Source organism: Hippocampus bargibanti, linkage group LG09 (genome assembly GCF_051943395.1).
Source record: "Hippocampus bargibanti isolate YZ-2025 linkage group LG09, ASM5194339v1, whole genome shotgun sequence".
Lineage (NCBI taxonomy): Eukaryota > Metazoa > Chordata > Actinopteri > Syngnathiformes > Syngnathidae > Hippocampus > Hippocampus bargibanti.
In genome coordinates this window covers 10150943-10172507 of record NC_142742.1, presented here as the reverse complement: position 1 = coordinate 10172507, position 21565 = coordinate 10150943, and the positions used below count along the sequence as shown (strand labels likewise).

Genomic DNA, 21565 nt, shown 5'->3' with positions numbered 1-21565 from the left:
GTTGTTAGACAGCAGGTGACCCCATACGTAATAATATATACCGCTCCCTCATTACTACCATAAATCATCATGACATATTATTATTACTATTGTTAAAGAGCACCAGTGTTTTGCATTGTTTTATAACATAATGCAAAATATTGACTATATGGGGAAATAACACAACTTTTGGGGCTTTCAACATGTTTTTTTAATTCTATTTATTTATAAGAGATTCATTTATTCCAGCAGTGGTGTTTTAGGTTGTTTAAATACCTGACATGTTTCAGCGTGTACTTCTGCCTTCATCAGTGTCAGTGACATTTTACCATGTTGTCTTGTAACGTAATGATACGTGATTTGAAAAAAAAAAAACGTCAATGATACATCACGGTATTTCGACTGATGTCGACAGAAAGAGTCAAGTATTGAGGTGTGAAAATGTAAAGAAATTAACTCCTTCCACGACGTCACCATGAAAATAGTCTTCAATGTCACACAGACACACACGTACGAGCTGGAACAATGCCAAGCAAAATATGGAGAGATGCTCGTAATAATTGGCGTAGACAAAATTTGAAGCACACCTCTCAACTTGACAGCCAGCTAACTCTGAGCACGATAACACAAGAGCCAATCAAAAGTCAGCATTATGTTGGACTTAGCTTGAGCAAAGTGTTCTAGGCGTGCATATTTATTTCGGTGACAAATACATCGTGCCATCCACAATTAACTCATTCGCTGCCGTTCCTAAATTTATTTGGGAATTGAAAAGTGTGATGTGGAGTGCCAATCCCAAACTTCCACGACGTCACCATGAAAATAGTCTTCAATGTATTTTTTTCCTTAGGAATAAAACCTCACAATTACTTTGTATTTCATTGCTTCATCGTTGTCATTCTTTACAAAACGTTTCAGTTTATAAAACAGTGCAAACATTAGAACACACAAATTAAAAAATTCACACCCAAGGCACCTGATGGGCCACGCTCCATGTAAAGGTGCACAGCTCGGTCTCACATGCATGCTTTAACTCATTCACTGCCAGATGATGTGCCAAAATGTGTCCACTCCAGTGCCAGGGTTTTTGTCATTTTTATTCAAATTCCTGGACCCACAGAATATTGAGTTTTAGGTCTACATAAACATTCAATTCAGCGTAAGAAACCGAAGACTCTCTTATTTCATCAGAAAAAAAAAACTTCCTAAGTTATATGGGTCTGGAGTTATCTGAGCTTGAAATGTGGGCATCTGTCCAAAATACAATACATACATATTGATTTATATAGCGATTTAACAACAGCTGAAGCAGGAACAAAGCGCTCACATGGAAAAAAGGGAAATGCTGCCCCTTGTGGAAGGGAAAAACATTGCCCGGGTCTGGCTAGAGCTTTATCGGCAATACCAGAAGAAAAACTAAAACCTGAAATTCGGGAATGGCGTTCTACGTCATATTTTCAATTCCCAAATACATTCGGGAATGGCAGTGAATAAGCTAAAAGACCATCTCATACTTGTTTTTATCTTATTTAGATCGTATTCGCTTTGGGTATATTTTTATACAATAGTGTGCTGCTTTTATTTATTTCAAAGAACTATTTTATAATGTGTTTTTGGTGTATGGAATGGATTAATGCAATTGCAATTCATTCAATAACATCTAGCCTTCCTAATATTGGTACTTTTGTAGCATCGATTTAAACTATTCAAAATGATTTACGCTGTAATGTGCAGTGACTGACTGCCTTTAGTAAAATATTACACCAGCCCACTACTTGACACATTTAAAACGTACCTCTGGAATAAATGAAAGGATATATATTGAATTAATATTTACATCAATTATCAATATTATTTGTTGTTATTTCATTTGAAGACCTATGTTTGAACGCGGGCACACACACACATAAACACACAGACACACACCAACGGCAGAGTCAAATCAATCTAATTTAGTCATGTAAATAGAGGTCGGCGCAGGCGACATGGCGAAGCATCACTAATGGAACAAAGAATTGGATGCCTTATGATAATGAAGGCACAATGAAGAACAAGCATGACCTTGCGGCGGCAAGTCTGGAACGGTGCACGCACACACACAAACACACACGCGCACAAACAAGCGCGCGCACACACCTCTACATGTACAACTAATATTAACAGGGCGATGGGAGCTCACCTGAGCATTTTTTTTTTGTGAACGCAGTTAAAATGTCCCCAACAAAACAAACCTTCCCAATAAAAAGCTGTGATCACTAACTTAATGTTGTACCTCAAAATGGAACTGTATAGTGCCACTTAGCAGTTTTTTTGACAACGATACTAGTGCAGCGTGTTCTACCGGAAACAAATTCCTTGTGTGTTCTACATACTTGGCAATAAAGATGATTCTGATTCTGATTCTGATTCTGATGCACATGAGCTTGAAAAGACATGGATATTTTCTTGTCACACAGACACACACGTACGAGCTGGAACAATGCCAAGCAAAATATGGAGAGATGCTCGTAATAATTGGCGTAGACAAAATTTGAAGCACACCTCTCAACTTGACAGCCAGCTAACTCTGAGCACGATAACACAAGAGCCAATCAAAAGTCAGCATTATGTTGGACTTAGCTTGAGGAAAGTGTTCTAGGCGTGTATATTTATTTCGGTGACAAATACATCGTGCCATCCACAATTAACTCATTCGCTGCCGTTCCTAAATTTATTTGGGAATTGAAAAGTGTGATGTGGAGTGCCAATCCCAAATTTGTTCAGGTCTTGTTTTTTCTTGCACACAGGGGGATAAAGTGCGATACATGTTAAGTTTCAGAAATCATAAATCGGGAGATTTTCGGACTCGCAACTCTGTGGTGTGTGTGTTAAAATAATGTGAGCGTTACAAAAGTGTAATTTAGAAGTAAATAAAACACAAAAATGCTTTCATTGTTTATTTATACATTCAATTAGTATTTTTTTACATTTTCTTTTGCTTCACCTTACAAATGAACTTTCTGTATTGTGTGAATAGTTGGGCAAAATCGGGAGTTTCCCGACCAAATTGTGAGACTTAACATGGAAGAAGCGCTGGTCAGACCTGTGGCAATATTTTTTTACTTCCACGAGGGGGCAGCATTTGCCTTTTGTCCATGTTAGCATTTCGTTATAGCTTCTGCTTTTGTTAGAGCACGACAATATAAAAAATCAATATGTCTGTATTGTATTGTATTTTGTACAGCCGCCCCTATTTCAAGCTCAGAAAACTCCAGACCCATATAACTTAGGAATGAACTCTTTTTTTCTGATGAAAGAAGAGAGTCTAAGATTTATATCGTTGTATTGAATGTTTATGTAGTCCTGTACCTCAATATTCTGTGGTACCTGCAATTTGAGTGAAAAAACCCTGGCACTGGAGTGTACACATTTTTGGACATTGTTTGGCAGTGAATGAGTTAAAAGATAAGGCATGTGTTAAAAGTTAAAATCCATGCATTTTTTAAGTTATATAAACATACTCTCATTCTGAAAATTGTACAAATGTTTTGACCGATAATCTGCCTCTTTCCATAGCCATGTCAGTCCCCAGATTTGAACTCAATTGAAAATCAGGGATTTGAGCGAAGGGAGGGTGCAGAGGAGAAGAGCTCGGTCGCTGGATGATTTTGAGGCATTGTGCAAAGACGAATGGCCAAATAGCCCTCTTTCCATTTTCCCTGAGGTTTAAGAAATGGTAATGGCCTTCTAGGCCACTGTTGAACAGTCATCTTGAGGAGTCATTAGCCCAACTGGATCATGAAGCTAATTTGAAACTACATTTTTCCCCATCAATACCCTTTGATCATGTTGAACATTATAGAGGAACAATTTGTGCTGTTGAGTTTGCAAAGGGGGTTTTATGGATTCTTTTTTTACTGCTGCCGCTGCGACCTTGCTTTTGAGCCTAATGTATAACACATGAATACTCTCCGTTCATCAACAATGCTTCCGGTCGACCCAGTACGTTGTACTGCTGCAACACACGACAACACAGCGCGCCTCTAAACACATTGTCTGAAAATGTGTGATAAACAGAAGCAAATCGCAGTGTCTGTGAAGGCTTAAACCACAGGTGTCAAAGTCAAGGCCCGCGGGCCAAATCCGGCCCGCCACATCATTTTTTTCGGCCCACGAAGGCAAATCAAACTTGTTAAATTCCATGATGATTGCTAAAATCTGAGCCAAAATTTCATATTTTTGGATGTCAACCACAATAAAAGTCATTATTCTTCACTTCAGATTTGAAAATGAGTTATTCATTAATTTGCTGTGTGCTCTATATGTAATATTTGAAGGGATTTAACCATTCTAATGGGTTCCCCACATTCATAACGGCCCTCGAGAGGAAACCATAACTACAATGTGGCCCGTGGCAAAAAAATGACTTTGACACCCCTGGCTTAAACCATCTCTCACTTTCAAAAGGGAGTCTCCCAGACAAAGCTAAGCCGAGACGATTTACATTGATGACAGTTGGCTTCTTTGATTCACATTTGCGAACTGAATATTTTCAGTGATGGGGTAGAGCACGACAGTTGTTAGTTTCATCTCTTATAAAATATTTTTCTTCATATATATGTATTGGTAATTGCTGTTTTTCTGTATTACATAACCATGTTTTTACATCTATGAACGATCAACGTATTAGACATTGTAGTTGGCGGCCATTTTATTGGAAATGGTTACAACCAAAGATCGTCATAATGAACACAGACTCACACACAATGATCATATATGTTTGGGAACACTATTGCATGTGAATTTCAATAACCGGGTAGCTACAAAATAACGCTAATTTGCATTTGCCAAGTCTTCTGTAGGTCGCTAAACGAATTTTATTAATTTGAACACCCCCCGAGCAGAAACGAAGAGCCAAAATGGAATCCCTGGAGACCCCGAGATAAGAGTCATGGGAGATCCCCTCGAGGCTGCCTGCTTGCCACGCACTACGACACGTGCAGTCGCCCCAGACTCCTACACTCACCCACCCCCACCCCGTCTAAACACACACGTCAGCGTCCTCAGCTAACCCCTCCTGTAGACCCACCACCCTCAATGTGGAGTTAAGACTTACCCATAAGTGTGGGAGAAGACATCCAGTAAGCGTGAGCTGTCATGAACGTTGAGTGATGATCGCCGCCACGATTAAAAAAAACAACACAAAAACATCGATTGCCATGTTGATCCCGATTAGAATTCCCATTCGAGACAATTACTGAATGGCAAAAAAAGAATTAAAAATGATTCGTAAAGAGCCACTTTACAGAACGTTACCGTTGCGCTGAAACGACGTTGGTCAAACCGTCGCCAGCTGGTGCTACGGTTATCTTAATTACAACCCGTAAGAATGATGGTGGATTCATCCATTCAATCGATAACATTAGAAAGTATAAGAACTTAATAGGGAAAATTGAACGGATACAGCAACATTAAATAATTTGTAATGTTTTAATAAAGTACATACAGTATATATAAGAATTGTTGTTCGATTCTGTGTGCCCTGCGATTGGCTAGCAAGCGATTCAGGGTGTTGGAGACAGCAAGAATAGGCTCCAGCTCACCTCCTTTCCCCTGTGAGGATCAAGCAGATCGGAAATAACTTAATTTATGGGTTTTATATTAAGAGACATCTTAATATGGCTATTCTTTCTCAAGGAGGAAATACATTTAATATGGTTGTTTTCCCAAAGAAATATTTCACACATGTATAGTTTAGTAGCATAGAATACCTTGTGACTTGTAGCCACCAATCTTGGAGCAATCCATTGTGAACTTGACCATTTCTTTTCGCGAAAACCCAATGCCCAATACAGTACAAATGTCGCAGAATGAGCGTGAAGTTGTCCTAAAAGGCGTCAATAGCTTCAGCCGTGATACTACACTCCCTCCTTGAGGATATCGTATGAACTACACCCAAGAGCAGAAGAAAAAGGATTAGAGAACAAGACATTTATTTCTGTGTATGAATTTAATGTTTCCGTGATAGCAGGCCCGTAAGCATATTGAGACAAGTCAAAACGTCCGAGTGGGAAGAAATCAAAAAGGCACAGGTTTTGTGGAGCATCTTTATTGAGACCGCATGAAAAGCCAGTAGTTCTGAAAGAGGACCTTTGCATGTTGGCTTTTTGTGTTGAAACTTCCCCCAAACCACCATTCTGAAGAAAATAAACAAAACAATCGAAGCGAATTTCATTATGATTGGCTTATATAATCAGTCAGAAATGGAAGGTGGGGAATGTTGTGGTATAGATCCTGTAGGCCTGGTATAAGTAGAGGAGAAAGGTGGTGAGTTACGTTTAGGCTGGACGGGTATAATAGTTCAAAGACATTCTTCCGTTTTTAAGTGTTAAACAAGGGGAATCCACACCAGTTCTGCTTAATATACCACATTTATTACTTTGGAAGTGATTAATAGAAAGAGCGGGGGCAAGGCCACTCGCATCGCTGTCATTAGAAAAGGGAGAAACAAAAATAAACTCAACAACACCCAAAAGAAAGCAGCCCATTGAGACAATGATCAAGCTGTCCAAATGGAAAGAAAAGGCGGTCAATTTAAGTGAAATGAAGGCTGATAATTAGCGAGGCCCCTTTTAAAAGATACTCTTGAGCATGGCTCAACTTAACGGGTTCTTTTCTGCTGCTTTCACACTCCCCTATTTTGTCATCTCTCTTTACAACATCCTTTATGCAATTCATCCAGACGCATGCAAAACAAATTATAGCTATTCTGTACGCCACCTCCAGGAGGAAAGAACAAGGGATAAATGACAGATGAAGAGAGACGATAACACCGCCCCCCCCCGCCCAAAAGGCAAGGGGGGGCGCAGACATTTTAAGAACACATTTGTGACAAATATCTCCTGGATAGGAGGGAAATAATGTGCGTGCACTTGGGGGACCATTTTAAGCAAATGATTTGAATGTGACAGACCCGCTCTTGGACCGTAAAAAAAACTTCTGCATAAAAAAAAGTTCAGACGCGTATGCAGTGGAATGGCAAAACAAAGAGTTCACCTAAGGATGCTATGCATTAAGTTGTAGTCCTAGGAATAATAGTTTGTCTCTTTTTTGTTTTTGTTTGTTTTTTTTTAACTACGAGTTCCAAGTAAGTCTTTAAAGTCAAAAGAAAGCAAGAAAGTCTTCATTGTGTTTTTAATTCTCATCCTCGGTTAATTCTTCAGCCTTCTTCAGTTTCAGGATTTCTTAGACATGTTGGATGTGATAATGCAATGGATGGCGGCATGGATGGGGGGGAGAGGGTTGCAGGTGCTGGGGCGGGGATGGTGGGGGACATGGGGGCTTTGCAGTCTTTTGCCAAAAGCACCAACTATTACTTGATCCGTCCCTGGCGATCCTGGAAGGACAAACAAAACATATTAGATTGGATTGGATTTGCCTTTATTAGTCTCACAGTGGAGAAATTTACATTTCACAGAAGCAAAGTGATGAAAGGAATGAAAGTAGAAAAACAAAATACACGAGCTGCTGGAAAGGCAGCCACTCTCGCGGCGCCGTCTTGAAGTCAAAAGAACAAAAAAAAAATTACGTTAATTATTAAGTTAATTAATAACTTCTAATGTTGCCATACAAATTGTCAAGAAAAAAATACGCTGAATATTGTACACAAACTTTAGGCACAATCACCAATGGCAAAACTCAAGTCAATTTAATATCCATCCATTTTCTAGTCTGCAGGCAGACGTGCCAACCAGTCAACAACTGTGTCGCTCTGATAAATGCTCCTAAATTGTCCCTCGGTGTGAGTGTGAGCGTGGACGGTTGTTCGCCTGTATGTATTCTGCAATTGGCTGGCAACCGGTTCAGGGTGTCCTCTACCTGCTGCCCAAAGACAGCTGGATCATCTCCAGCATACCCCATGATCCTTGTGAGGATAAAGTGTATCAAAAATGGATGAAGGGATGGATATCTATAAATTTGCACTATTATTTTTACTCAGTGATCAACATTTACTTGCTTTTTTTTGCCTTCTCAACTCATTCACTGCCAGAGGTGCAAAAATGTGCCCACTCCAGTGCCAGGGTTTTTGTCATTGTCACTCAAATTCCAGGACCCACAGAATATTGAGTTTTAGGACTAAACATTCATACAGTGTTACAAACCTTACTCTCTTTTTTTATCAGATAAAAAGTTAATTCCCAAGTTATATGGGTCTGGACTTATCTGAGCTTGAAATGGGGGCAGCTGTACAAAATACACAACAATACAGTACTTACATATTGGTTTATACTGAGCCATAACAACAGCTGAAGCTGGAACAAAGCACTAAAATGGAAAAAAAGGGAAATGCTGCATGCTTGTGGAAAAGAAAAAAACATTGCCAACGGCCATACTCAGGGCGTTATCGGCACCCAAGCATGAAAAATCAAAACATAAACAAATTCGGGAATGGTGCTCTATGTGATATTCTCAATTCCCGAATAAATTGGTGAATGGCAGTGAATGAGTTAAAAGCACTTATTTTGAAGGCATAGGATGCCAACCGATGCCAGCAATGACAAACTGAACTCTTGGTCATGTCATCGACAAGTACAACGGTCATTTTCTGTTTTCGAAACAGCACTTGTTAATTTCAAAGATGAATGATGGTTAAAAATGTTCAAATGTAGCATCAAGGACCAACTATGGAGAAACAATGGATCTATGAATGGCAACAGATTAAATCATTGCTAATATTTCCACAGAAGACAAAAAGTTGAGGTTGAGCAGCTTCTTGGAACGTATCGTTTCAAACTGATCCCCCGCGACAAGTGAAACATCGGAATATGACTTTACCTGCAGCCTGTAATGACTCCTGTTTGGGTTGCTGGGATATGGCTCGCTGCCTTGGACCTCCACCTGCCGTAAAAACACATCAAGTGAAAGAAATGACCACTTAGATCAATGGCTTACGATTCAATGAAAAAGAACAGTAAATGTGTACAGTAAATTTGACAAAAGTATCCGATAACATTTGGAGGAACTGCACTTCCAGGAGAGGATGAATAAAATCAATAAATCCCCAGCGCACAATCCACAAAGCTCAACTATAAGCACGAGTATTTGTGCCAGTTAAGCAGTTTCAAACAATTGCTCCTATTCTTAAGCCTGGAAATGTTTTCAAACAATAAACTATTGCTGATAAATGGCAATCACAATGCAAATGAGAAACTCTTCAAGCTTGGCATCAATAAATTCACAATAAAATTGATAGAATGCATCAGGAACATACTGCTCAAATGTACCCAATAATGTAAGCAAACCAAAATGAAGATCATTTGTGCTAGATGCCAACTTGTCAATGTTGAATTGCGAGTGTGCATAAAGCAAATTTGCTCACCACATTTGCATTGAGGTGGTGGCATTCTCCATAAATTCAAAAAAACACTTGCATTTGACAGTTTAAAAGCGTTTCATCTTGCGGATAATGGAATTCGAGCATTATCAAAAGACAGATACAAAACTCGATTGAGCACTATTTGTTTATATCAAAAAGGTGTACCAAATTAACAACATGAGCAAAACAATTTCCATAAACGCCCCCGCCCCCATTTTCGTTTTGAGTCTGAAATGAACAGCGCAGTCATTTGTAATTTTCACTCAAGGCCACTTAATATTTAAACTTGACAGTACCCTTTAAGCGTCAAAATAGCACCAAGCAACAGTGAGACAGTATGTCTTTGTCCTTAACCATCTTCACGCTCTAAATTCTGAAGTTATGATATAAAAATTTAATATTTTATCAAAATAAACTCTTGAGTTCAGTCAAGGTGAGAAAAAAAGCCTCGGGGGAACAGTGTTGAAATACTTCCTGCACTGAATCCAAATTGGGCGAGGCCTCGACAACAAAAAACAAAAACATGAACCTTAATTAGTGTCCTCCATACTTATTTGTCAGGTATTTTTTTATGATGATACTAGTGCAGCGTGTTCTACCGGAGACAAATTCCTTGTGTGTTCCACATACAGTAAAGTCTCGTTATATCGATATCGGATATATCGATAGTCCCGGTTATATCGACATTTTTTCGGACTCCCTTGAATATCGATATGAGACTTTACTGTACTTGGCCAATAAAGATGATTCTGATGTGTACCGTGGGCTTGTCAAAAAGCGGGAGGTCACCCTACAAACTACTAAACAAACGAAGTTCACTGAAATGTGCTGTTTCAACTGAAAAAAATCACGACTGCGGTTCTGATATTACTTAGTCTCATACAACAGCCCCAAATCTTCATTTATGGAGAAAAAGTGAAAAATTGATTGTCCTAAACAAAATAGTTGGAACCCTAATGACTGTTGAATAACAGGACACCTTTTTGGGTCCACGATTCGATGTAGCACAGACTTCAGCCCAGACGGCAAGCACACAAGTTGAATTTGACAACCTTTCCATAAACTATTCAGATTTCAGGTATGCTTTATGAACTTTGTTCCCGATGTACAAACATTTCAAGCGCATTCAAACATAGGCTCTATCATGGGTGTGTTACCATACGGATGTACAGTACTGCTGTACGGCCAACCATAAAAAAAAAAACTTGTGAATAGGGAAATTCACAAAAGAGTGAAGAAGCGAGGGTTCACTGGAGTTCATTTGATTAATTTTAAATGGGTCCAAGTACAGACGCTCCCCACCTTACGAACGAAATATGTTCTCAGCGGTCGTTTGTAAGGTGAATTTGTTCGTACATTGTTTCAGTGCTATATTTTGTATGGAATTTACGTTTAAGACGCTGAACGGGGAAGTATAAAACAGACACTCTAACAATAAAGTAAAATAAATTCACACCTACTGCCGTACGACGACATCTATCCTCGGTTCTTCAGGAAGCCATTACTGAAGCTGCTGGCACATAATTACTGAATTACGTGCCAGCTGCCATTACTTTTTGTTATGCATCACGTCCTCCTGGAACTGGGAAGAGGGATTTCCTCCCCACCAACATACTCTACGCAGCCAATCGTAAGCGAGCTCGGCAGATTGAACTCGTTGGCAACACTTTAGCATAGCCGGGCGCTGATTGGTCAGCCTTGGTGTTCGTCGCATAAACATGCAGCCCATGAAACCTCCAATGTGTATGTTTGCGTGGAGGTGCGTGAAGCACGGTACACAGTCAATCGCAAGCGAGCTCGGCCGGAAAAAGGTGCCAAAACAAAATCTAACTTACAGCATCTCTGTCCAAACATTTTTCGACATACCCGACCCGCAAAAATGTTCGTATGTGGCGTTGTTCCTAACTCGAATGTTCGTAAGTCGGGGTGTGTCTGTACAAATAATTACATATTTTATTTATTTAGTATGTTTTTACCGTGGCAATTGAATTGTACACGGTCCCGGTCACCCTCCAATTTCTGCGGTCTATCCATCCATCCATTTTTTAGGCATACTCTACCCGCAAAAATATTCATATGTACAGTTATTTGTAACTCAAATGTTTGTAAGTTGGGAAGCGTCTATACCGTTCATTTCATTGATAAATATCAGACTGAATCATAATGAATGAGCACTCAAACGACTAAGCAGTATTGATTATCTATTGCTGGGTAAGTAATACGCTACATTTCGACACAACCGCTCGCGCCCAAGTTTCAGTGTCGTCCAGGGTTCAACATTACCTTTTTCACACACTCCTCCTCCTCCTGACGCTTCTCGTAGTGTGAAAAGTCATCAAAGATGGAGGTGGTGTGTTTGTAGGCGGCGATGATCTTGAGCACCTGCCAGGCCTTGTCAAGTGGCACCTCCTGCGTGTCCCGAGAGTTGGTCACCGGCTTGTTCTCGTTGTTCTCCAGCCGGATATGTCTCAGCTGACTGTTGGGAACGTCTTTGACAAAAATCCAGCGCACGTCAAAGCGCCCCTTCCACTTGTCCTGTGACCACACGCCGGCGGACGTATTGTAGTCCACGGCCGAGCGCATCTCGGCCACGCCGCAGAAGTGCCCGCTGCCGTTGACACTGAACAGGAGGTAAAGCGGCCCCTTGGCGCCCAGTGAGCGGTAGGCAGCGTCCAGCCTCTTGTTTCCATGCTCCGTACTGCACCAGATGTTGTACTTAATGGAGCGGTGGATGTCGTCCTCCGAGTAGCTCTTGATGATGAACACGCGACCCTGCTTGGGGTTCCAGTCAAAGTCCTTGGGGTTGTAGTTGTTGACCATCCGCAACTTCTCCAAGACTGGGTGCGGCTCGGAGGACACGCCGGGAACCATTCCCACCCCGGAGGAGGCGGGAGGTGACTGGCCCGCTCCGGTCCCACCGCCGTCCCCGAATCCGTTGGCCCGGTTCCGCGGGGGCACCCAGCGGGTGGGCTGGGCGGCCTGCTGCTGTTGACTCGGCGGCGGCGGGGGTCCCTGGGAGAGCGGCGGCTGGGGCATTTGAACTATGCCGGGCTGCCCGCCGGGTGGGAGCTGATGGTGCCCCATCTGGGGGCCCGGGGGTACCAGCTGTCCATTGCTCAGGGGCATTTGTGGGTTCCCCGCCGCCGTACTTCCAGGCTGCGGGGACGCCTGATTGGGTTGCTGCCCGTTGCTCGGAATCGGGAGCACTTGCTGAGGCGCGACCGCTTTTGGCAGGGTGCCCTTGTTGTCCCATGTGCCGATGTCCATGTTGTGTTTAATGGGCGGCGGCGGCAAGTTGGTCCCAGCCATGCCGCCCTTGGTTTTCAGCTTGGGCTGAGGCTTGGCTGGCTTGCTGGCGATGTCCGCCCAGGATGCGGTCTTGGCGGGGGCAATGGAGGCGGGGGGCATGCTGGGGGGTCCTACAGAAGACACGGGTCCCAGAGGACCCCCACCTGGTAAGCCAGAACCCACCACCTTTGGAGCTAAGTCTCCATTGCCCCCGGGAGACACGGCCCCGATCTTTAAGCCGGCCATGCCCTGGTCCAGGCTGTTCATACCAGGCGCCTTGTTGAGGGGTTCGTTAGCAGCCGATGCGAAAGGGGACTGTCCGTCAATCATGGCCCCTCCCAGGGAACTGGGGGCATATGCGTAGCTGCTGCTGTAGCCGGAGCTCTGCGGCGTACCCGACTGTCCCTGAGAGTTGCTGTTCCCCCACGCAGAGAAGTCGATGCCGCTGGGGAAGAAGTTAAAACCGTGCTGGCCCAGGAAAGGGTTGCTTCCCAAGGGGCCCGGCTGCCCGAACATGGCATCGGGGAGGTAGTGGGGCTCCCCGTTGCTTAGCTGTCCATAGGAGGCCAGGTAAGGCATAGGAGGGTCCCCGCCGGTAGACCACGCCGCCTCATTTAGGGAGTAGGAAAATCCTATGGAGGGGCTGTAATAGCTGGGCATGTAGGAGTCCGACATGGCCGTATAGGCATTGCTCTGCGGGGAGAAAAAAGTGTTTTAGTCACAGCAACATTTAATTTGCTGCGGTGTAACGACTTGCTGCACTAATCAAACACAAGTGACATTCAGAGCTCAACAACTAAAAAAAATAAGAACCGTGTTAACGCGCAATGCTGAGGTCCCCACCACCACCCACCCACAGTTCACAACCATCACGAGACAAATAATCCAAGGCCAATAAGTGAAATACCATGCAAACCCAGAGGGTTCCTTACACGAGTGTTTTTCAACCTTTTTTGAACCAGGGCACGTTTTTTACGTTGGATTTTTTTTTGCGGCACACCACGAACTATCTTGCAGGAAAGAGGCAATCAGTGACGTGTTGCCACATGGACGAATATTAAATTACCCTCCGAGTCTTTTCAGCACGGACACCGGACAATTACATAATATTGGGAGAAATGATTAATAAATGTTTGTAAAATTTTACATTTTAAAAAGGGGCATTGGATAGTTTCTCACGGCACACGACGATCTCACAGCACATTAGGGTGCCGCGGCACAGTGGTTGACAATCACTGCCTTGCACCAACTTATTTTAATTTGAGTCCTGCAATCAAAAGGTCTGGGAAGTCCAAGATATTTCAGAATCAGAATCAGAATCATCTTTATTGCCAAGTATGTAGAACATACAAGGAATTTGTTTCCGGTAGAACACGCTGCACTAGTATCGTCATCAAAAAAACTGCTAAGTGGCACTATACAGTTCCATTTTGGCTACTGTTGAAGAGTTCAAAGAGTTAATAGCTTGGGGGAAGAAGCTGTTTAAATGTCTGCTGGATTTCATCGTCAATAGCGAAGGAACAAATAAATTCTAACATTAACCCTGACAAGCATGTCATATACAATGGAAGTGAATCGGTTGGAATATTTTATTGCTATCCACCAGTGATGCAATTGTCAACATGTCTTGTATATAATGAAGGTACTAAAGAAAGAAACTCAGTGGCAGCGGTCCACTATACGAATATAAACATGTATAATAAAGGCTGTCCGATTCTGATAAACATGTATATTGAAACTGCTCCTTATTTTCAAGCTCAAGAACTCGTGTTGCAACATTTCTGCTCCTAACTGGGTATCTAATAATAATAATTCAAAAAAATGGATGAACAGCAGATACCATCTGTAAATTATAGAGGCTGGGAGGCAGTCCGAAAGTCAGGGTACCAATGTAATAGTATAATGTATCCAATGTCATTGCAAACAGTAAACCATTACTGGAGGAAATGCAAGAGTTCTGAAAATCTTTGGATCATTTACATTTGCAAAAAGGAACTTCCATTGTGGTGCAGCGTCAAGCTTCCCACATGCCAGATGTGACGTTAGATCAACATAAGCTACCCAATGTCCATTTCACAGTACAGTGATACCTCGGCTTACGAACACTTTAGCTCACGAACTTTTCGCCTTACGAACATTAAATTCGCAAGAATATAATCGTGGCATACAACCTACTTTTCGGCGGACGAACCAACCCAAACAGCGCCTCTGTGGCTGGCAGACTAGTTTTCGGCGGATGAACACCAAACCACACGGTCGAACAGCGCCACTGTGGCTGGCGGACTAGTTTTCACCACCACCTTTCTTTGGGTGCAGACATGGTTTGTTATCAAGTGGAGTACTTTTGCTATTATGGGACTGAAAAAGACCCCACCAAAGGCTAGTGCTAAGCCTAAAAAGACAAAGAAAATTACGATCGAGCAGAAGAAGATCACAGTGACTCAGAAAGGTAAATAAAACGACTTTATTTTAGAGTACAGTTTATTTCTTTAATTACAATACAATAGCACATTTATTATACATAAAATAAGGTATATTTTGTGTAGTTTTAAGGCTTATTTAGTAGAAAATTATGTTTTATCGGGATCTGGGAACGGATTATTCTCATTTTTAATGGGTTATTATGAGAAATAAAAGTTTGGCAGACAAACTTTTCACCTAACACACACTTTCTGGGAACAAATTAAGTTCCTAAGTTGAGGTATCACTGTAGTCAAGTTTTTTAAATGAGCCATCAAAGCTCAACAAGACAAGGAGAGGAACCCCTTACCTGTCGGGCCTGAGTGTTCAGATAAGGCTCAAACTCATCATCATTCAAGGAATCCTTTTGGGTCACAGCTCCGTTTTGCACTGCGAATAAAGCAGAGGTAAATATCAAGATTTTAGCATCTAAGTGACATTGTTCATATTAGCATTCATCAACTAACGACTGGAATGAGTTATGGCCTCTCGAGGAAAAACAAACCCACATGGAATTGGTTATTTTCTGATCGGTTCCAAATACAGTAAAGTCTCGTTATATCGATATTCAAGGGAGTCCGAAAAAATATCGATATAACCGGGACTATCGATATATCCGACCCTGTTTGCATGTAATTTTCTCTGTGCGTGCATAGAAATAGTATCGATACAACCGGGACTATCGATATATCCGATATCGATATAACGAGACTTTACTGTATAAATAAAGATTAGATACATATTTGATGTCTGGACAACTTGCATTCTAAATACATGGATTGAATAGGCATGGTGTCAGTGCCGTGCAGTATACACACACATGTCTGTCTGCCCAAACACCACAAAACTTAAAACATCAAGAAAATACTAATAATCGGTAATTGAAAAAAAAAAAAAAAAAAAAAAAAAAAAAAAAATCACACAAAAGACAAAGGTTGAGGCCATCACACATGATCTAAATATGGAACATTTCAGGTGCTTTCATAAATAATAAGAAAAACAATTGTTGATTATACCCAGTGTGCTGAAAATAGATCCATTTATGTCTCGCTGCATATTTTCGTGCTTCATTCACCGCCTTAAAAATTCACCCAGCACCTAAGAAAAAGTGTTCGCCAAGCGGATTTGGTGACACCAGTCTTGGCTTTGAAAATACATAGAAACATTTTTTGCACGTTGTGGCCTTTTTTGGGGTGAGTAACTCTAGTGGTCATGGTCAAGCAGCCTTTTATGACCTTTCAAGCATCCGTGGCAAACCCTGCTATAACAACACAAGTCGCATTGTCATGAAAACAATCTAACTTAATGAATAAACATTAAATGAATATGAAGCATATTGTGCATGCTGGTGCGGCTCTCGATAACCAGTTTCCAACATGGTCACTTTTAATTGCGCAACCCTGCTATAAATTCTCTGTATGTTAGTGTGAAGGGTTGCCTAAAACATGCCACGCGACTGATGCAGACGAGCCCAGGGCGCATATCAGCTGACCCAAATGAAGATGAGCGGTATAGAAAATGAATGGATGTGATTATATCCAGGAATCATAACTGAAAATCGCATTAAAACATAGTCAACACCTGGCATAAAATAACTGCACCATATTTACATTTGTTGTTGTTGAGTGTTGTGTCCTTCAGTTTTGAAAGGCGTTTATAAAATGTATGATTATGATTCTTATTTTTATTCTATATTGGATTGTTATATTTAAGGAAAGTTAAATTCAATGACATTCAAAATTAAAATGTAATATGAACTTCTGAAGACTCCCAATGTTCCATGTTGTCCAAACGTCTGTGTAAGCTCTCAGTCGTACAGGAGTGGTCCATCGATGAGAAGGTTTCTTCAGCCGTCATCTGTACAAAAGTGAAGGTTTCGGCCGATACTGGTCGTATCGGCCGATATATAAATGGGGCCGATACGACCAGTCAGACTTTAGTTCGCTGACGAAGTCTCTTGGATAGGAGGCGAAACGTCCGAAACCTTCACTTTTGTACAGATGACGGCTGAAGAAACCTTCTCATCCATGTTGTCCAAAGTTAGTCCCATAAATGACATGCCTCTGCTCACCAGAGAGCCAACTCAAATCACACCGCTGTTTTGTTGGTTCCGCTCTTGTGGCTGTGCGACAGCACAATTCATTCAGTAAATTATGCATGTTTAATGTAAACGTGTGAAGAATACAACTATATAGTGCTACATTGTAATGATCTGAATAAAGGAGGTGAGCGAGTTGCTTGTTCTGTAGCCACAAAAGGACATAAGTCTTCTTGTGCCGGTCCCAAGCCCGGATAAATAAAGAGGGTTGTGTCAGGAAGGGCATCAGACGTAAAAGCTTGGCCAAAACAAACATGCGGATCAAAACTCTGAGGATGGAGGACACTGATTCGCTGTGGCGACCCCTTGAAGGGAATAGCCGAAAGGAAAAGATTTACTGTTACTTGATGTTGATTTAAGAATAAAACAAGAAATTGAAGACTTTTAAAAGTCAAAACAACTAAGGTCTTGTTAGATTCCTGCACTGAGTGCCTTTCTTAGGTCTTGTTAGATTCCTGGACTGAGTGTCTTCTTAAAATCCGTTCATGCTGACGCATCTGCAGGGCCCCATGTAAAAAAAAGCTATTCCAGTAACCAATCACGTCTGCACGGCATCCACATTGCCCACATTTTCCGCACTACAAATCTATGAAAATGTGTCACCTTTACAGGCAGTCTGCGTGTAAAAAGAAACATGGGACACATGCAAAAGCTGTTAGGAAGTAAGTTTTGTCTACATCTCATTTCTTTGTGAAATGAAAATGTAGTGGTCACCCCAAAATCTTATTGACAGTTTATTTGAAAAAAAAAAACAAAAAAAAAAACAAAAAAAAAAACAAAAAAAAAAAACAGGCAATAGACTTCAAGTTTCAAACTGACTGCCTCCTATAATCGGGGAAAATATTGACTGACGGCAGAAAAAGTTGTGCATGTACATCTACATGTACATGCATGTGTACCAATTTGGCCACGCACGACCATGGTAAGAATAAGTGATTCAGAAAGTGGATGGATGTGTTCTTCAGCCTTGCACATTGTTTATATATTAATACACAGCATCGTGATGAGCTGTATAAACTCCCGGCAATATGAAGTATGCCAAGCTCGACTGTGATTTGAGTGTCCCTGTGCAATATGTTACACGGTATGACTTTTTATTAATAAAACAAAAAAGATGGTGGCAGTGAATGAAGAAGCATGTTACGACCGAAATAGGACAGCGCTTTAATGGTGCATTCAATTACTATGGGGGGTCCGGTGCATGCTACACATACATTTTTAAAACCACTGCTAGATTATCCAGTAATCATTTTGAAATGATACATGCGGTCAGATAATGTTCTAAAGGACGATGTATATGTACTTCACACCAAACACGAAGATTCATTATGGTGGACCTTTTGAACTTTGTCAAATGATTATTTGCTACTGTTCATTGTGAATCAGACTTAGTGACTGATCAATTCAAACTGATAAAACTCAAAATATTGAGAAAAAAATGCAAAGAAATTGTTGATTGCCCCCCCCCTCCGACTTTGTTTTTAATTTGGAAAGTCTGTCCAGGCTCAGTCAGGCTTCCCGTGCCACTGTTAATGTTGAACTGATTAATTTTAAATGTCTTTTAAATACTCCCCTATGCTGCTCTTGTTTGGACTTTGTTAGTTGCTTCTGATTGATACACAAGAGTTAATACGTGCGAGTATTGACGCTGTAGCACTTCAATTTTCCATGGGGAATGAATAAAATGCCCATCTTTTTTAGATGTCAATCTAAAAAGTGCTCCTTGTCCGGAAGACGTGCCATTCGGGGTTAACCTAGCAACCAGCTAGCGGCTAGCAGGCTAAGCAAACAAGTGTCCCGAATGAGCGCCAAGGCTGCTTTCCACATGAACTTCACACAACCGGCGAGCTACAAGATAGTCTGCCAGACATTTTCAAACAAGCTCAATGTCTGAAAAGTGACCTACGGGAAGAGGAAGGTGTGTAGGGACTATTCCTTCGCACACGTGTCATCGCGATAGAAAGCGAGTTAGGGAGAAAAAGGGGGATCCGGATGGACATCATGTAACCAACTTCAGGCTTAAACGTGGAGAACCGCGTTCCAGTCAACTCACCGTAGGCCTCATTTAGCACACCCGACGTACATGGGAGGCGTGTGGGACGACAATAAGTGGCTACGGCGCTTCAAAGCGACCAGCACACGTTAACCCGAGCTTTAAAGTGCCAAATAAGTGATCGGACGCGAAGGGTGGCTCTTACCTTTATTTGCTTGGCCTTTCGGTCTCTGGATTGGGTCCAGGTGATTCATGAAGGTTTGATTTATGAGGAAAGAGGAAGGGGAAAAATTGATGAACAGACACTAGGTTGAGCAGTCAGTTCCGTTTAGCAGGTGGTCAGGGCCTACTGCTGCACTACTTAGCCACAGCCGCTTTTTGACTCTCGAAGCTAAGCTATCGCTCACTAGCCGTAGCCGCCGCGCGATGCTGACAATTTGCTTCAGAAAATACCTCTCTTTACCTGTTCGAGGAGGTTGCTAGCTGACATGTCTTTTTAAAATCCCCTCCCCGGCTGAGCGCCTAAGTATCTTACGAGCGGCAGGCTGGAGAATTTCGCGTAGCGACGGATGAAGTGTTGAGCGGAGTGCCCCTATCTCCCTACACAGCCTGCTTGGTGTCTACACAATGGCGGGCTGCACTTTGCTTGACAGACTTCTCAACATGGCTGGACGGCCTCGTCAGCCTGCAGATGACGTGAAGAAACAATGAAAGAGCGCCTTCTGTCGTCTCGGAGGAACTAGTACAGAAGCGGCCATTATGCAAAGACTGCCTTCTTTGGACTATTCGGGAATATACATATTGTATTTTACACTTTTTGTATACAATTTAAAAATATAAAAAAGAAAATAACACTTTCTTTTTATTTAAATCCAAGAAAGTTGCTATTTGGTCATTGAGGTGTTATGGGGCCAAGCGACAATAACATTTTAAGGAGTACTCTATATATGCGGTCCCCAACCCCCGGGCCGCGGACCGGTACTGGTCCGTTGGTCATTTGGTCCAGGGCCACGCAGAAAGAATGAATAATTCACATAAAATGAAAATTTACCAGATTACATCCGTCGATGACTCACTCTTGACGCATGTCAAAACGCTTGTCTAGGTCACGTAATACATACCGCTAAAATTAGCCCACCGTAAGCTAACAAAATGAGTAAAAAACAAACGTCTTTGGAAAGTTTCTTCATCCGCCAGTCCGTGAAAATATTGTCTCACATTAAACCGGTCCGTGGCGCAAAAAAGGTTGGGGACCACTGCTCTATATGCTTGAGTTAAAGGACAACCGACGTCTCCGGACAAGTTGTGTCCATAATTTGTAAAATGGCTTCAAATGACTTCTACTGAGCGTATTTATATAAGATTGCACCGTATATAGCTATATTTTACGTCTTAAGACTCGTGCTGAATATTCAGAAAGTCTTGTTTTTGACTTGGTGACGAGTCCGTACGTGATGTCACTAAAGGAACGTCCCTGACCGAAAAAAGACGCATTGTAGCGGTCCATCCATCACATCAATGTATTTTGCTGTACTTGTTTGGTCTGAGGAACTCGTGTTGCACCCAAGAGCCGCCAGAAGAGAGCATCCAAGCTCCATATAAAGGAATTTATCAGCCTGTGGAAACGGAGGCGGCCACAGGAGGTCGCCATTTTGTGCCTCTTTTTCGGTGAGACGTTTCCCCTCAATGTTGCCTCATAATGGCACAGAATAAATTCTTTAATCGATTGCAAACACGTATGCTTTCCTCTTCAGAACTATTTGAATCATATTCATAACTGGATGTGTAACAAGAAAGCATATTCTCCGAATCTGAAGCCATTGTTTTGATTCTCCAGCAATGCAAGACGTCTTGGCGTGACGTCACGAACTGGGGGGCGGGACTTTCTGAAAATGCCCAATTCGCAGCTCAATTTTTTGCAGATTTTGGACATTTTAAGTCATTTTTATTGTGTTTGCATTTTAACAAAAATATCATACTGCGTGTTTTGGGTATTTTACATGCTATAAAACGTTTTTCTGATGTCAGTTAAGAAACAAAAAAGTGATGTCGGTTGTCCTTTAAAATGCCGTTTATAGACGTACGTATTTTATATTTGAAGAACTATTTTAAAACATTAGTTTCTTTTTTTAGATTTGGTCTTAGGGTAAGTTAATGTAATCAGCAACTGTCAAGTGAGATTGTAGCACGTAATGGGGAAAAAATACAAAACCTAATGTATATGTCATATGAGGTTTGTGGGGCTGTTGTCTTGTGTTCTATTAGTTTAAAGCCAACCTGAACCGAACGAGACACATAAAGGAAATAGAAAAAAAATATCGTAATGTAACGGCGTGTCCTTTCCACGAGGTGGTACACTACTCATCATTATGACGAGAGTACATACAGCAGG

At 41.7% G+C, this 21565-nt stretch overlaps 2 protein-coding genes across 2 annotated transcripts in view; one reads left to right on the top strand and one right to left on the bottom strand.

Annotated features, from left to right (window-relative positions):
* The window catches only part of ctsl.1 (cathepsin L.1), a 113513-nt gene that overhangs the window by 56150 nt on the left and 35798 nt on the right, over positions 1–21565 (top strand). The window lies entirely within an intron of this gene.
* ythdf2 (YTH N6-methyladenosine RNA binding protein F2) lies at positions 6236–19838 on the bottom strand. Its single transcript, XM_089004667.1, has 5 exons — positions 19379–19838; positions 15393–15472; positions 11618–13315; positions 8794–8856; positions 6236–7354 (listed from the first exon to the last, which is right to left on the bottom strand). The coding sequence occupies exons 1-5, from the start codon at positions 19425–19427 to the stop codon at positions 7331–7333; spliced, it is 1914 nt and encodes a 637-aa protein (XP_088860793.1). The 5' UTR covers positions 19428–19838; the 3' UTR covers positions 6236–7330.

Bases quoted from the DNA above. Each gene is read 5' to 3' on its own strand.
- ythdf2 (XM_089004667.1), bottom strand. From the start codon at position 19,427: ATGAATCACCTGGACCCAATCCAGAGACCGAAAGGCCAAGCAAATAAA. The intron at 8,857-11,617 runs GTAATGTTGAAC...TTTTTACGGCAG, and splicing joins AGGAGGAGTGTGTGAAAAAG to GTGGAGGTCCAAGGCAGCGA. The intron at 7,355-8,793 runs GTAAAGTCATAT...TTGTCCTTCCAG, and splicing joins GGAGTCATTACAGGCTGCAG to GATCGCCAGGGACGGATCAA.